The sequence below is a fragment of the Cydia strobilella genome, chromosome 15 (assembly GCF_947568885.1).
Source record: "Cydia strobilella chromosome 15, ilCydStro3.1, whole genome shotgun sequence".
In the NCBI taxonomy this organism is placed as follows: Eukaryota; Metazoa; Arthropoda; class Insecta; order Lepidoptera; family Tortricidae; genus Cydia; species Cydia strobilella.
The window spans coordinates 8,421,052-8,439,660 of record NC_086055.1 but is presented as its reverse complement, the minus strand read 5'-3'; the positions used below and the strand labels follow the sequence as shown (position 1 = coordinate 8,439,660).

The 18,609-nt window shown below is 37.1% G+C and overlaps 1 protein-coding gene across 1 annotated transcript in view; it reads left to right on the top strand.

Annotated features, from left to right (window-relative positions):
- Positions 1–18,609, top strand: part of LOC134748012 (alpha-actinin, sarcomeric) — a 55,298-nt gene that overhangs the window by 17,079 nt on the left and 19,610 nt on the right. The window contains exons 2-10 of the mRNA XM_063682709.1: positions 10,667–10,871; positions 11,688–11,818; positions 12,223–12,457; positions 13,080–13,165; positions 15,221–15,313; positions 15,655–15,758; positions 16,169–16,295; positions 16,804–16,951; positions 18,179–18,329. Coding sequence (XP_063538779.1) covers positions 10,667–10,871; positions 11,688–11,818; positions 12,223–12,457; positions 13,080–13,165; positions 15,221–15,313; positions 15,655–15,758; positions 16,169–16,295; positions 16,804–16,951; positions 18,179–18,329 — 1,280 coding nt within the window. The remainder of the gene's footprint in view (positions 1–10,666; positions 10,872–11,687; positions 11,819–12,222; positions 12,458–13,079; positions 13,166–15,220; positions 15,314–15,654; positions 15,759–16,168; positions 16,296–16,803; positions 16,952–18,178; positions 18,330–18,609) is intronic.

Below are 18,609 nucleotides of genomic sequence, written 5' to 3'. Positions count from 1 at the left end.
TGAGGGTCCAAAGTTTGTATGGGGTTCAAGTTTTATTTTAAGCTAGCAATTTGAAATTTCGTTAAAAGATATATTATTAAAATAAAAGAAAACTTATTTCAGAGTTTTTGAAAATTCATCCCCCAAGGTGGTAAAAAAGAGGTTGAAAGTTTGTATGGAGCTCAAACCTTTTTTTGAGTACAGGACTTCAGTCTTTGTATAAAGCCATATTATTAGAATACAAGAAAAGTAATTTAAGCGTTTTTAAATATTCATCCCCTAAAAGGGTTAAAAAGGGGTTGAAAATTAGAATCCATTACAAATCCTTATTGAAACTTCTTAGAAAGGCATTGTATAATATTACAAAAAAAGTTATTTCAACATTCTTAATATTTCTACCCCTAAGGGTGTTAAAAAGGGGGTGTAAGTTTATATGTAGTACAAGGTTTCGTTTTAGCTAGGAACATGAAACTTGGTAAAAGGGCATTATATTAAAATAGACGAAAACTGATTGCACCGTGTTTGAAAGTTTGTATTTAATAAAGTTTGCAGCGGGAGCGAAATTTTTTTTTAAATAGTGGACTTGAAAATCTAAATGTTGAGAGGGATTATATCGAGAACATTTTTTTTTTCAGTTAGGGGCTTGAAACTTCGTACTTTGTGAAAGACAAATTTCATGCGCTGTATAATTATTAACAAATGATTTACCGTCCCTACTGATATCTTTTGCTGCATAATGTTCTACTTATGCTCATTTAAAATATATAACCACCAACATACAAATCCACGCGTACGAAGTCGCGGGCAACAGCTAGTAAAACATATTTTTAAAGCGATTTTAGTGCACTTCTAACAGCAATTCATGGCATAGCATAGAGAAATAAAATAAGCTTTAGTGCTCACTCCATACATAATATATGTAATAAGTTTTATTTAAGCGAGCTTTACGAACTTATTTGCTTAAAACTTTAATAATACGTTTTACTATACCTCCTATACCACTTGAAATTATTAAGGAGTGAAACTAAGTTTACTTATTCTCTATGATTCATGGAAACATTTTTGATGCTGTGAAGTGTGCATAAACCTACATTTTAGTTAGCTTTGAATTTGAACAAACCTATATTTCTATGTAGCACTTATATGTCTGTTTATTTACAGGTATTGGCACAGTTTGATCATGGTTCGAAGCTGGATTAACAGTGAGTGCATAATATTGGTTGTCATTGATGGTTACCTATTTGGATAGTTTCTAGAATACACTTTTCCCAACCATCACCACTTTTTCCACTCGTTAGGTGGACGACATTCGGAAGACTGCGGGTCACTTCTGAATGAGATTGGCTCAGGACCGGGATAAATAAATAAATAAATGAACTTATTTTCGAACATCAGTCCATTAGTTATAGGTATATTACAATAACTTAAATTAAACTAAAACTACTAAGTGGGATAAGTGGCGCACTCGAAGAGAGGCATATGCTCAGTAGTGGGCGATAAAAGGCTGATATGATGATGATGACGTTTCCCAAAACAATATTACGATTCCACACATTTAAAAACACCTCCGCTATGTAATGAACATTATCTATCACATTATCTTAATAATATATGGATGCTTTTAAAAACAATGGCTTTAGAGAATACGTAATTTATTTATGGTATTGACTAATAGAGGCGTGTCAATTTTTATACATAAATTATATCATGAAATGTAAGTCAAATAACGGGTCTATATTCTATATTATGCATCTGTAGGCGATGACCGATATCTACCTTCACAGGTGTAATAATTCCGCACCCACTCAAATACCTCGTATAACAGGGCCACTTTGCAAGTTTGCACCATTCACTAACCCGGGGTTAACCGCTTAAACCATAGTTACCAGTACAATTTGACACTGGGTTAACGGTTTAACCGCTTATTAGGGAGCGATTTTTTTTTTCCCATTTTCAGGGAGGTTTTGCGATTATACTGAGCAACTTTCTCTATGGGATCAACCCAGAAATCGCGAAAATAAAATTTGGCTGTCATACATTTTGGCTGGTCCTTTTTCTATGGGAAAGTAAATTTTTTTCGCGATTTCGTGGTTGGTCCCATAGTAAAAGTTGCTCAGTATAATCCCAAAACCTAGCTCCCTGGCAACGGGAATGCACTTATTTTTAAGCCACCCTGTATACGATTTTCGTTATACATGTTCGTTAATTGTTAGGCTGGAAATGCTTGTAAATAACTAGATTACAGTAGGAATATAATTCTGAAATTTACTAGCACAACTCATACAGGTTATCGCGAAAACGAATACTTGATTAATATATATGCAAGTGCTTGTAACTAGGTTGTAGTAGCAATACAATTGGGTATTTGACTGTACTGAAAATAAATTATTTTACACCATGCAAGAAATAAAGCACCAGAAGATTAATAGAGAAACGTGGATAGAGGTAATTTTTAGACACAATTTCTATTATATATTAATTTTAAAACCCGTATAAAACTATAAAGAGTAGGTAATTTGATTATGACGTCACATGCTAGTGTTTCATATAAATTCCATAGTAGCAAAATCGTTTTGACAGTTCGAAAAAAGAAACTGTTTGACTAGTTGTCAAATACCCTATTCGGAAATTTACTAGCACAACACGTACTTATAACACGTACTTATAGAACAATATGCAAGCTTTTGTTTATGCTATTTTTCGTTGCAGTTACGAATATAATTTAGAAATATAATTATAAAAAGTTCTAGAATAATAGGTAATAAATACACTGCATCAGACACGCGCCGGACCTCACCTTTACTGAAATGATCAACATACATTTCAAACAGAAATGTTTTGAATGTCCATTGAGGATAAGGAGTTTTTGTAGGTCGTCCATAGAACTAGATCGTACCCCGCATTACCAACTTTAAGGCAACGAAGCACCTCTTTGCTGGCATTCCCGAAAAAGCCAGTCATAATATTAGCCTGACATGCCATACTTAACGCTCCGCCACTACTTAGGTATAGCTTAGTTTCAGACAGCATCCAGAACTCTCTCCAAAACTCTAATTATAAATCAAAGACAGATCCATGAATCAACATAAATACCACTAATCAGTATTTAGTGCCCAATAACGCGTTCCCTAACCATGAGCAGCAATGCCTAATGTGTGCTAATGACACACGCACCGTTCATCGCCCACGGGAGCCGTCATCATCCATCAAAATAATCATCGATTGTCTTTGGTCTTTCTCTCGCTATACTGCCGAACTGTGTCAATTGAATCGTATGATGTTTAAATTAAACGCCTGCCCATAAAAAAAGAAAATATGCATTCATGCATTCTTCATTTAATTTGGTTGTATTAAAGGCTATAAAGCACTGTTTAGTAGGTATAGGGTTTAATACATTAAAACACTGAAAACTGATATATTTCTGCAAGCAAATGTAACTGCGACATCGACCACAGAGCTGTGCCTACTCATGCAAGTCTCATTGTCGGTTACTCTACAATTAAAATTATATTGTACTTTTATTGCCTAATTGAAATATAAATTTGGCTTTCAATTACACAACAAATGTAACATTCACACAACTAAGTAAGATACTACAACACTTCTACCACTACTACTACTACTGGTACTATTTTTGAATATGACGATGTACAATTACTACAAATAAAATATATTCTATTCTATTATATTCTATGAGTATAAATACATATTACATAATATATCATATTGTCGTATTACACTAGCGACTAAATTAACTTATTAAGTTGTATTGGGTTTTTTGGACTTATGATTATTAGTGACAATTAAAACGTTAGTCGAAAAATCGATTGTTTTTCCTGTGATTTATTTGACAGGTCAAATTAAGCGAAATTGAACGACCTTACGAACTGCGTACTTAATTAGACTTATTTACTCTCGGTTTTGCTGTTGCGTAATCGATTTCACTTTTACTCGATTATCGAGATTATTCAAACAGGACATCAAACGATTTAGGAAACTCAGCTAACCGGTCCTAATGGCATTACATTAACGTTTGAAGCTGTGGAATGTCGCAACATATCGCACAGTATGTTTCTCTCTTAAATAATTCATGTCTTAACCATAACGCTCATTCAACAAAATGACCATTAAAGGTTTGGCAATTGATATTAAAACTTAAATTACACATTTCACGCTTTGCTTTCTAATAGGTGATCGGAAATTGCTTGCGAATAGAATTGGCTTTCGTTTCAGTAATTTTGTGAAATATGCAGCAATTAAAATTTAATGAATGAATTTATCACCGATGTACATATACTTAATTCTTCTCCGATTATGGGTGCAGCCAAATGTTGCCAAACAACAAACCTGGCACTATTGCACTTGGCACCTCGCATAAATAAATGCTGCATAAATCATAACGCTTATGACAGGCTGCTACTCAGTAGAGACAAATAAAGGCCATTATAGTGAACTAGTGTTTTAGCAAACTGCGTGCTGTGGCTAAGGTTGGACTAGGTTAATAGACGACGCGATAGTTAAATTTGATGACTTTTGTTGTTATGACATCGTTGGAACATGTTTGGTGAAGATAAATTTAACATTGCGTAAGGGCGATCTTTATCGATCGACGAAAAATACACTATCGACTATAGATCATGTTCCTGAGATAAGATCAAGATGTAGGTACAAGCTCGTGTGGGATAGCTGTGTGTAAAAAACATTTGAATGCATGGCATGTTACAACTAACACCGACTAATTTGTTCCGCTCGGGACGGATTGCCAATGTCACGAGCCTGGCGAGCTATTCTTGATACATATATTATTTTGTCTCCGACGTTAAACGGTTTCTATTTATTCTCCACCATGAATTTCTATGCGTATACTGTTTATTCAATCGGGCTCTTATCATAACGTTGAAAATCGTACTTTATCGACATCACATCAACCGTAACAAAATTGTTTCAATTACTACATCCGTAAATACTACTTTGGCTCTTTATTTTTGGTAATAAAACGAATCGTAATGCAGCCACTGGTGTTATTTCACGTTTTCCAAGTGTCAAACGGACATGTCACGAATCGGGTCGTATCATCGTTACCCGATCTCATTCAGCTCAATAATAAGCAATTGTGACGGACGTTCGCCCATTTGATGATCGACGTCACGTTTACGACGCGTTAATACGAGTTTCACTCGCTGATTAATATGTCTTCGATTGTTCCCGACCAGGTACGTGAAAAGAAAGCAATGCCATTTGTCTATTTAAACAATCAAAGCCCGACCTAGAATCACACGACTCGCCCTGTCATATTTTGCTCTGTTATTTATTATTTAACATCAACCTTTCATTGTTAGCTGTTGACAACACGTCCACAGTCCAGTAGAGACGTATGTTTCTTATTCGAAGCCGCATTCGCCTGTCTACACCTGCGTGCCTTATTTTAGATTAGCGCTGGCCGTGGTGCGCGTTGCAAGGTGATGCTGGATTATTTTCACATTCTGGGTCACGCCGTGTTTTGTCTCAGGGACATCTCCCATTCGCGAGGCCGCTAAATATTTCTACGACACCCCGGTATTTCAGAGCTAGTTCAACACTACTTTATATTTGTCAACTGTCAACCTGGACAACAATAAAATGCTACGCTGCACTCGCTTTACTGTTTGTTTACGATGGCGTTTTATAATGTTGTAATGTTATAAATCAGCATTTCGGATTTACGTCATAAATAACGATACCGTATTCATCGCGACCTTTTTTGTATTCACAGCTTTCTCGTTCAGACCGCAACGTATTGCTTTAACCTAAAATTCCGTCAGTTTTCTCAAATATCGTGACTGGTCCGGTAACCCGTTAATCGGATGATGCATGTGCAACGTGTGCGTACTACTATGTCATATAATAAAGGTATTTTTATTTAATGTATCTTGCCAAGAGGCCGCGCGTACATGGTGAATCATAAGTTGCAAAGCCACGATTAGAGTTCGTCATAATCCTTCTGCTAAGGACTGTGAAGGTCGGTTATTGCTCGATTAGCACCAATCATAAGACGAATGTATAGTCTTCGATGTTCCGCAGTGCATGCATTTTTGCTATCCTCAGTAATCGCACCGTCATCTATCAACTTGTTGCATTCTAAATAACCTCTTTTAACAGAAAACCAAGCCTATTCTACGATATTAGAATTGAAATTCTGACGAACAGCATCGCAGTGTAAATTAATGTTCCAGGTATATTTTTTTGCGAACGATGCAACATTCCATTATAGTAACCCAGAAGTTATCTTATTGTATTTTTGTATTGAATGTTTCAATTAGCCCCGAAATCTATGTGTATTCCAAACCCGGGTGTTGGTTATTTTATTTGTTATTTGTCTTTGTTCAACATATAGGTAACAACAAACAGGTGACTCAATTCTGTTCCGTGGGTGGCTAATTACCGACAACAGCCTGATTTATGTTGCCGTTACAGTTCTTAATGCACTTTAAAGGCATACCGGGAAACAATTATGTACTTGTATCCTAGAATTCCTGGATGATGGCGTTTTATTGTAACAGTGCACGCTGAATATTAAAATCATATTTATTCACGAAGCCCCCACTGGTCAGTTTTGGATCTTTATAGTAGCCTGCGTCGTCAATTAATCTACACTTGCATTTCTGTAGGCTCTAATATCTCAGAACAAATTTTATTAGATAAAGTTGCTATTGGTAAACTCCTTATTTTTTATTGCAAATTGATGAATAGTGACGACAGGGTTATTCCGTTGGATCAGCAACAACCTACTCACTACCGAGTACAAACCAAGTTGCTGAAAAGCCACTGTTTTTCTACAGAACCCTCAATTTGCCAGTAGTTTCACACTTCCCCAGTCATTGTTAGCACCATTGTGTCGTCAACACAACGCGACCCGATCACGCACACCCGTCGAATGCTCTGAATTCAATTGATCAGAACCGACCTTGGGACCATCTCCGGAACAAATCGCGTTTATGTACATAAACGCGATTTTTGTTTGTAGAAGTACGTACCTACACAGTAGCCGGCCATTTTGCAATTACTGATAGTTACATAAAAGGTCTTAACTGCCTAGCTAGTTAGTAATTTCCTAATAGGACTTTCGTTTTGAATACATGTTACCTAAGACTGACTTGATTGTAGCATTGTATTGTGAATGACATTATTAGCATAACTTCTTTTTATGAACTTAAATGCTGACTGATGTCAGATGATTACTGCAATACCTAGTCATCGATTGAATCCTTTCGAGATCAATTCACTGCAACTTTTTTTTCTGAACACGCGACGATTTTCCTAGAAGTAAATCAAGAAAAATCGTTTTGCAAGAACTAATACAATTGTAACCTAAGGACTGAAACTTAAATTACAGAAACTTACTAGAACTTATATTAAAACTCAAGTGAATTTTATTTAATACAATCATAGAGTAACTTATACTAGAGCGGTACTGTCATAGTAAATTTTGTAACCCCAGTAAATTCACTGCCATCTGTCGACACACTTAAAAACTAAAAATGAAGATTTATAAAAATACGATAAAATGTATTTAAATATGGATAAATGATTTTTTTTATTTGCATTAATTATTTTTATGATTTTGACCCATGTTCTTTCACTGATATGCGTTAAAATTGTTAAATAACAAACGAAACCGTCAACGCCATCTATACGACAGTAGGCCAAAGCTAGTAGCGCCCTCTGAACGAGAATCAAATTTTCTTGATTTTCGAGGCACGTTTTTTCCTTAGACTGTATCCATCTATTACGGAGTTATATCTATCTTTGATACAATCAAGAAAGATCTTTAGTAATAAAACGTATACGTATTGGTAATACGTATTAGTCAGCCCGGTGAAGAGACGTAACGAAGTACTCGTGCGCTAATTCCGCACGTAGAAAATTAGAAACAGTCGTATGTCCTCAACGATGCGGTGCGCTCGGGTCTTTTCGAATGGCACGCGAAATTAGGAAAGCTGAGGGTCGGACCCTCGCCCCTACCTGATGCAACTGTGTTGTTGCAAACAACGCTTACCGAATGCATCCGAACCAGCGTAAGGGTGTCTTTAAGATACAACCGATTAATATGCGTATTCAGAGGTCTCTTTTATACTGGTTTTATGCTGGCTATAAGCGTTAAGAATTTCAACCCTACAGTACAGTATTGATTAACGCCCCTTGTATGTCCTTCATTTGTTTTCTACAGCACACAGCTTTTAGGAATAATTCCAAGTGTACATAATTGGTTCGGGCTTACGAATTCCGTTTTAAAAAACCTTCGTGAAATATATATAGGTAGTGTTGGTCCAAGCTGCATGGCATTTGACAACGTTTGGCAACTTAATTAACGTCTGGTCTTCATTAACGTCGATTTTCTGTAAAAATAATACGTTTATAATGACACTTCCTCAATGTTTTCTAATCAAATCGGTGTAACTTAGCTTAGACGGACTATACTTGGTATTTCCGCAATATCGTGGTTAATTATAAATAACAGGATATTGCGACGATATTATTAAAAATACCTTACTGATCCTCGAATTCAATTCAGTTAACCCCTGTATTTACATATATTACTTTACACATATATTATGTCATATTGTTATGACCTTCCCAAGACTCTGAACATTCGTTGTTCATGTTGTCTCAAGAATTAATGTAGGTATTTCTTGTGTGATTCTAATTATACATAGAGAGCAACTATAATTTCCACTTAGCAACAACGACAAAACGGACAAGTCCAAATGAATATAATGACCCCTAATATCATAACTATTTAATATAACTTAATAATGTAAGAACGTGCAGCAAGATGAGATCAATTAACTCACAATTAATTGACGTAATCAAACATGAATTTATAATTAAATTTTAATAGCCTTTGACGACCACTAGTTATTTTAACTGCCTGTCAGCCGTGCAATAATAATAATTTGTGAACCGAAAATTAGATACGTGGGTACTGTCAATAAAACTATGTACAGTGGAACCTCGATAACTCCAACCTCGTTAAGGCGAAATAAAATACCATTCCCTTCCCTTAGAAGCACTAAATCTCCAACCAAACTCAAAATGAATTCGAAAACGATTCCCTTCACGGCTACCCAGTACAATTTTTACCTCTATATGTAACTCGAAAAATAAAGTATGACGTCTACAACTCGAAATGATGGATGAATTGTTTTATCACCTTTATATCTCGAAGTTATTTACTTAAAAACCTTTGTAACTCGAAAAAAGCAACACTTTACGTGTTTGTACCTTTTAATACGAATTTACCTCTCTAATACTATTTTTTCAGGCGTTTTACCTATGTAACTTGAAGCATCTTTAAGACGGACAAAAACTCATACAAACTTTCCCTAAGTCCCTATGCCCTATGCCCTCTATAAGACGAAACCTCGTCATCAAGAACTTTTTGGCGTTTCCCTCGAGATTCGTGCTGTCGAGGTTCCACTCGTTCGACTGTGCATAAAAACAAGCATGCAGGGTTGACAAACTAACAGTTTTTTGACTGTTAATAATAGTTTAACAGGCTTGTACATAAATTAGCATTTTTGTAGTTTGCTTGTTTTTTAGATCAATTCTCAAAGCAAACAAGGTTTAAGGTTATTCCGATTTCCGAATAAACTGATAGTTAGCATACCCATGTAACCCGGATGTTACAACAATAATGCTAAGTTTTGCTATCATCAAGCTGGTCCGATAATAAATAATTTTGTAATAAACGAACGCATCAGTTAGTTTGGTCTCGTTAGAAAGGTTTTAATGAAAGAGTAGTATAGCCCGCCCGCACGTTCGACCGTTAAAGTTCATATCAAAAATGAAATATAGAAAAAAAAAACGTATTTTATTTCCTTTCTTTCTCATCTGACGCTGCATAAAAGATACACACACGGAAATATGACATTACGGGTGATTAGAACCGATTAGAGCTCACATCGGCCGAGATAACGGTGATAACGTCTGATAAGAGCTTGATGAGCTAACGACGAGATTGCATTCCTCGGGGCATCTCGCGATAACGACGGTGTAAACAAACAAATGTGCTTCCATTCATTATTTGGCTCATTATGGACATCTTTGTTTGTGTTTATTATTGTTGTCAGCTGTATTTGTAGTTGTGACAATTGTCCCGCTTTTTTCACAGAATTTAAGATAATGCGGTTAAGTATGCTTTTTGGGAATCCAATGAAGCAATGCAATGAACTTTCTATTCTTTAAAGTCGATAATTCAAATCTCCATCGGATATTTATAAAGTTTTATCAAACATGTAAATACAATCGAATGAAGTCGAGTTATACACGATAGAAAGTAACATATTATTAATTTGTTTTGAAATTTCTCGTATACAGAGTATAATTTAACTAATTAGAATTACATATGAGCCATGATCCACAAAAGTTCATATTTTTGACACGGCGCCCGCTGCCATCTCTATTACGAGTAGTTACCTCACGCCTTACTTTGCAGGCTGGAAAGGGATCTCTGGGGAAACGCAAAGTATGATTCAAAATAAATATTTAAACATTTAAACTCACCTCAGATAAGGAGCGATCCATGTGCAACGTGCGACTACATTACTACTGACATTGATGACGTTTTAAAAGTCTAGCCGGATATATTTTCTTTTAATATTAAATTGTTATTAACAAGCATTTAACAAGACCTTTTTTCTACTTCCAGACCTTCACAGCATGGTGCAACAGCCACCTCCGCAAAGCCGGCACCGGCATCGAGAACATCGAGGACGACTTCCGCAACGGCCTGAAGCTCATGCTGCTACTCGAGGTGATCTCGGGCGAGACCCTGCCCAAGCCCGACCGCGGCAAGATGAGGTTCCACAAGATCGCCAATGTCAATAAGGCGTTGGACTTTATCGCTTCTAAAGGTACTTGGGATTATCTTTGCATTTTACCTACTAAATGTATCGACATTGCCCAAATCCGCCACACCGCAATTTGGACGCATCTTAACAACAACACTCTTAATTCATCATTGGTGGACCTTATGTCCTTGCAGTAAGGTTTACGAATTGTCAGTTAACAGTATCAAGTGGTTTTTTTATAAACCCACTAACCTGGTTCGTAGTACTGCAAAAAAAGTAGGCGATTGCAGCTACCTGCTAGTAGGCAGAGTAAAATGAGTAAATAATGAGATTTAGGTACGTTAAAATACCACCACATATAAACCTATCTGACCTCACGTACAGAATTTTACACGTCTTAATTAATGACGTTTATTGTAAGTGACTAATTTAAACACTACATATTTTACAAAACAAATATAGCAACAACTTAAGTATATTCCAAGAAAAATGCTTCAATGTTGGATTTCAACTTAATAATGGGTTAACAGGAAAATAAACAAAATTAACTGTAATAAAGATAATTACAATTTGCTCCTGTAAATAACATAACTCCAATTTTAATTAATATAAAAAAGTTCCGTCCCTCTCAATGAGAAGTTTCACCTTGTATAATGCAATTATTTCAAGATAACTGCAGGTGGTCTTAATCCAAGACGTCCTCTTGGTCCCTAGGTGATTAAACGTAAAGATCATGATATAGTTATTATAATTTAAGGATTATATTTATTATAAACGTTTTTTTATTACGAACTTAAAAGGATTCATGCTAAGTATCAAGATAAGACTCAATATACGTGTGTTGTAAACTTTGTTGGAATATCCTCTTTAACATTTCAGGCGTAAAGTTGGTGTCTATCGGCGCCGAGGAAATCGTCGATGGCAACTTAAAGATGACGCTGGGTATGATCTGGACCATTATCCTGCGATTCGCCATCCAGGACATCTCAGTCGAAGAAATGACCGCCAAGGTACGTCATTGCCGTCATTGGTTTCCATCTACAATTTAAATCTTCAATACGAACAGTCGCTTCTTTCTTTTTTTGTAGGACGAGATTTCCGCTTATATCACATGTTTTAAAAGGTTTTACAACCTGACTTCTGATAAACGGGCAGATGATAACCCTTAGTGATGAGGATGACATAACTGTACATACAAACTAAGTAAAAAGATGAGAACCAGCAACATATTAAATATAGCCTTCATTAAATATTACATACAATAAAAACTTTGAACCGTAGTGAAGCCATTTTTTTCTGTGTCATTCTGACACAGTACCTTTGCAAGGCTTTAGCAAGAGCAATTATATTCCTATTTAATGTCCCTTTGATTATATTACTAGTACTCAACAGCAAAACCATTACCCGTTTACAGGAAGGTCTCCTCCTATGGTGCCAACGCAAGACAGCCCCGTACAAGAACGTGAACGTGCAGAACTTCCACCTGTCCTTCAAGGACGGTCTGGCGTTCTGCGCGCTCATCCACAGGCACAGACCCGACCTGATCGACTACAGCAAGCTGTCCAAGGACAACCCGCTCGAGAACCTCAACACGGCGTTTGATGTAGCTGAGAAGTACCTCGACATCCCGCGCATGTTGGACCCTGATGGTGAGTTAAGAGTTGTTACCCTGTACTATCCCACTTATTATCAAAGGCCATTCCAATTCGATTGGCCAGCCCAATCGAAAGTCATAAAGATATCCCGATATTTTTGTACGCCCATAGGCAAAGCACAGACCTTCTATTTTGTATATTAAGATCCTTTATATCACCTGTGTTATACAAATAAATGTTATTCTATTCTATCTCTATCTAGGCCTGCCGCGACGTAATTTCTTCCAATTTAACTTTGTCCTATTAAAGATGTTGACGTAATTTGGTTTTCCTTATAAGGAAACATGTAAATTTCTACACGTATACCTATATTGGCCCTCCTTCTTTACCATAAGTAGTCTTATTCTTAATCAGCCACAATTGATTATTCAGAGAAATTTTTAGGAAGTCAGTTCTACTCGCAATTATTCTAAAGTCCTAAAGTGTAGTGGGATATAAGTCGGTCCCGTGCCCCTATTTTGAACTACACTGATTATAATATAATACTTAGTTATATTAGTTGGACATCAAAAAAAAGTTCAAGCCGTCTTAAGCTGTTTACATAATACAATCCTTTAGGCAAAAAGGCCATACACATTCAATTCGACAGACAATTAACTTAAATTGGGTATTACAGACCTTATTAACACACCAAAGCCGGACGAGCGCGCCATAATGACCTATGTGTCATGTTACTACCACGCCTTCCAAGGCGCGCAGCAGGTATACATGGCCGAAGCTACCCCAGCAACCTTACCATGAGATGACAACGGCCATATTCGCTAGCTCGCTCTCAATGCATCTCGCTCACACTAATCAGCACGAACGAGATGCAATGCGAGTGAGTTTGTGAATACGACCGCGGTAAACTTATAGTAAGGCTACAGTTTGAGCCCTTAACGCCTTTGTGTGTCACTTATAGCATGAATCACCCGCTCTTCGTTTGGAACAGTTAGCAGCCGATTTAGGAAAGTGAACGGGGTTTCTCTAAACCGTGACTCATTACGGTCTTTTAGGGACCGTTTGCGGTTTAGAGATGTCCTAAGGCTGCCTAATTCGATAACAATGTGTAATAAAAGATAATATGTCGTTCTTACGACTTGTCAAGTGACCATAGAGCGACAGGCTGTGCGTTTGTTTTGGATAATAATGAACTATCTAAATTCCGGTGCTCTATGGTCCCTTTTTAAATGAACTACAAAAATAATTTGATTTAAATTACTTCAATAATGAATATGAAATAAGAAATCTATAGCGCATAATAAATCTTATTATTTCAATTCCAATATTTTGAAGTTAGGATCCTTAATATAAACACAAAGGAAGGTCAGTATCAACAAACATTGTAAATTTAAACTCTACGCAAATTAGAACAGCAGTTATCTTGTTATTAAATGACTTAACAGAAAGGGTTTACTAAGTTGACACGACTTTCCTTATCTAGAGCAAATTTAAAAAAACTCCTTTGTTTATCCCGTTCCAACAATGAACTAGCGATTGATGTTAAATATAGTGTTATGTGTAATAATGTCTGAGCTTTGTTAATAACTTTGCTAATGCTTTTGTTTCGACTCAAGGCTGAATAGACGCGGCTTGTTGAAACATGAGCATTGCCACACTTTAACTGCTTTAAGTATGCCTATGCCTGTTCAGATTTATATGATTATGTACTTGTTGACTTTGTGAACATTTTTGCTACTTATAAAAAGGGTGTTTTTTAATCAAGTGCAGATATTTTTGGTGTAGATTTATATAATGACTAAAATTTGAAATTAAACGTTAAATCGCAAGTAGGCTCATTAGAGGTTGAAAGTAGAACCAGCCGTTTTTATTTTCAATTTCATGGTTGATATCATACGAAAGATAATATCGTTGCCACAGTTAATTGTCTATTGCAACAAGATAAGGTTCTTTGCTGGTCAGTTAAACATGTTGCTTTAGTACAGTATGCTTAGCCCCATTATTGTCTGTAGGCACTCGATTGGAAGCATCGTAAAGTAGATACAGTAGTATCGAAAGTTGCACTAAATCAACAAATTCATACTTCTCTATAGCCGACAAATCTCGCTGAAATATACAAAACAGTCCGCTAAATGCTTCATAAAAAATGTTTGCGCTTCAAAGTCCACAATTGCACATCCAGCTAAGGCATTTCAGCCATTATTCCCAAGCAGTTAAAGTGCTAATGAGATTCGCATCGCATGAAACTAACCCTTGTCGCGCTGGTGCCGCTCGCCAGATCTGCAGAACACCGCCATGCCGGACGAGCGCGCGGTCATGACCTACGTCTCGTCCTACTACCATTGCTTCTCTGGCGCGCAGAAGGTTTGTCTCATTCATCTGTTTTTACTTTTTTTCTTTACCTATAAAACTTTAAATTTGTGGTTACATCTGCGAGTCATGTACCTATTTACCTAACTCTATGTGTGGTCTAAGTGTCACTTGAAAGATCAAAAATACCTCGAGGACCAAATAATCATGGTCCAATTTCCCAAGAAGTGAGAAAGCATCTTAGTGGCCTATTTGTTGAATCAATTTCATATTTTGGTGTATCTCTCTTTATACTTGTGTGCTGTTGTATTTAGTGACGGGCTAATTGTCTCTAAATGATTATTTCAAAGATCTTCATACTCGCAGATCACGAATTTATTAAAATTGTTTTTGTAACCCTCATCAATATTTTCGTGTTTTGTTTGTTGCTGTACATAACAGCTTTATTATTAAAAGATAACTCATACTAAAATAGGATTCGATATTAATGATTTGTTTTCAATCCAGGCTGAAACGGCCGCGAACCGCATCTGCAAGGTTCTCAAAGTCAACCAAGAGAACGAACGCCTGATGGAAGAGTACGAACGTCTCGCCAGTGATGTAAGTATCCCTTAACCATTTTTTGACAAATTAAAAAATCGACTCGTTCGGTTCTAAAACCAAAAAGATTAAAATCGTATATTAGAAAACAATTGCGAAAGAAAGGGTTCATTCATTAACTTTAAACAAAACGAATGGTACAAAGATTAATCTTAACATTTAGAGAGCGTCTCCTAGCATTTGGCAGTGATCAAACCCGAGTAAGAACAAGAAATCGTGTCGAATTAACCCGTATGATTCTTGTATCCGCCCTGATTTATACCAGTTCATTGCGCTATTATGTTAAGTAATGTTTTTTTTGAGTTTTCACATCATATCATATTATATTTTATTATCCGCAGCTTCTGGAATGGATCCGCCGCACCATGCCGTGGCTGAACAGCCGCCAGACGGACAACTCTCTCGCCGGCTGCCAGAAGAAACTGGAGGACTACCGTACTTACAGGTAAACTGCAATCATACTCTGCTTTTCTATTTTTATTTGACGCAGTAGAAGAAAACCATTATTAAACCTTTGACCGCCAAAGATATCAACTGACGCGCGAAAGGTTTACGATGATGCGCCGCACACTATAGGCGTGGCGTTTAAAAGATGAAATTTCCTGTTCACTTATCGTGCAGGAAAGTTTGCACCTTGACGCATGTAGTATTTTTTTGAACTTTATTGCACATGCCTTTAGGTAATATTGGCCTTGCAATATCAGTGTCTACTGCCGTAAGCATGCCGTACAGCGGATTTCTTTACCATCACGTTGAAGTACACGTTAACTCAAATTTCACACGAAATTCTTTTCTGAACTTCTTTACGGCTTTACAAACACCGTCTACTTTCAAACGCACGTTTTTCCTTTCCAGGCGTAAGCACAAGCCGCCCCGCGTCGAGCAGAAGGCCAAGCTCGAGACCAACTTCAACACGCTGCAGACCAAGCTGCGCCTCAGCAACCGCCCCGCCTACATGCCTACTGAGGGCAAGATGGTTTCCGTGAGTAATTACTTTATATTTATCGTTAAATCGTAAGAGACGAGCGGAGCGGAGCGGATACATGACACCCGATTAAATTGGTCAATTGTTCCTGTACGCTCAGTTTAGAATACTAGAATTCGTCGAAGCTAAATCTGCACTGATAGACAGAGCATGGAGATTCCACTATGAACATCCAGTTCTTATGAACATTTGACATTCGTGCCGCGCTCATCTGTAGTCGGTGTCGAGTTAGCTTAGCCGTACAACTTAGTTGGTTCAGTAGGCCGAGCACATGATTGACGCGACAGTATCTCGCCGCGAGATAGACTACCCGTCTTTTACTAATTGTATGAATTAAAGGAGGACGGGTAGTCTATGTCGCGGCGAGATACTCTCGCGCCAATCATGTGCTAGCCCGGGTGAACCGAATTATATTCTATTAAAAAAGTAAGGAAGGGGAAAGAAGGAGGAAGCCCTTCTATAACAAAAATATCTTAAATTAAATAAATATGAATGTGACTTACAGGATATCGCCGGAGCATGGAAGGGGCTGGAGATCGCCGAGAAGGCGTTTGAAGAGTGGCTGCTGAGCGAGATGATGCGGCTCGAGCGGCTTGAGTACCTGGCGCAGAAGTTCAAGCACAAAGCCGACATCCACGAGGACTGGACCAGAGGTAATACCGCTAAACATATACAGGATGGAAAAAAATATGGGCCCTGGAGGGAAAGTGCCTTAAAACCTTAATTTAGCTCATTTTACTTAAAGGAAACATTCATTAATTTTTAAAAAGAAACAAAACTGCATTCAAAGATTTTTTTTAATTCGCTTGTGTCAGCGGCAAATTTTTCAATTACCTCAAAAATATCTCAAAAATAAATAAATATCTCAAATATATTATATAAAAAATATCTTGAAATAAAAATTAATTCCAAACTGATCCGTAGGTATCATTTTCTTTACATACAAGCCCTTTAAATCGTTTTCAGAAAATATAATATATTTTCTGGATATGGATATATTATATCCACTGAAATGAGAACAAGCTATCAAAATTGCTAAAGACGTGACAATTGTTTCTGTTGTCTCCGTTGATGTTGCAACCAGCCGTATTATTGTCCGCATTCTAGTTTAACCATCTCTGCGCCGGTGCAACTAGGTCGCACGTTCAATTACTAAATAGATCATGAAACAGTTGCCTGTAAACATTTTCGTATACTTATGATGCTTTTAAATTATAATTAAAATTGGTCACATAAATTTTATAAATAAATTGCCTAAAAATTAAAAAGGCAGAAAATAATACGAAAGCGCAAAGGTGCATTTAACTATCAGCATTTATCTTAGGTAAATATATCAATGAAGTTCTAGAATCGGCAGCAGAAAAAATGGTACTTAGTAAATACCGATATTAGACTAAATGTCAGAACTTTATTACAAAACATAGGCTTTATATATTTTAAACTGTACTTGGTAAACTACGCTAAAACACGACATAAACATTTAAGTTTTAGACCGCGGGCCAGGAACAGATTACCATTACCAATCGTCTCCCAGGAATGGCGGTTGACGTTCACGAGGGTTCATCATACATAGCCGTTAACCGCTATACGAGTTTTCGCCCGGGAGGCGATGTCTGACGAAATTTGCACCTGGCTCGCGGTCTATTTCTTTTTTCTCTATTCTTATCTGAAAACCCTTAAATCGACACAAAACACGGATAGTCGTGACTTCAATCCTTCTCGGTGCTCAATAGGTAGTTGTGTTGTAATGATTCCGGTTAAAGAAAAGAGGGTTGTTATGTGTTTAGTTACGTATTTGGACGTTGTCGAGTTAAGAGTTACCGTCTATTTATATGGCACATTTACCTACAGACAAACCTTTTCAAAATATCTGTTTCCAGGCAAGGAGGAGATGCTGCAGTCTCAGGACTTCAGGCAGTGCAAGCTTCAGGACATCAAGGCTCTTAAGAAGAAGCACGAGGCCTTCGAGTCCGACCTCGCCGCGCACCAAGACCGCGTCGAGCAGATCGCCGCCATCGCGCAGGAACTCAAGTAATTATCAACCTTATGTTTACAATTTTAGGGTTTAAATTCATGTATCACGTTTAGCAACTTCGCGTACGAAAACCATGTCACCATTTCACAGGAACTCAAGTAAATGACAACCTTATGATAATTATATTAGTGTTTCATGTCGTGTGTCAACTTCGCGCCTCGATACCGCGTCGTATCATTCCCGTATACTGTTGCTCATTTATGGCTCCTTACATTACTTCTTGACCTAGGCCAAGAAGTAATGCAGGGAGTTAGTAGGAAACGTACATTATTGTCC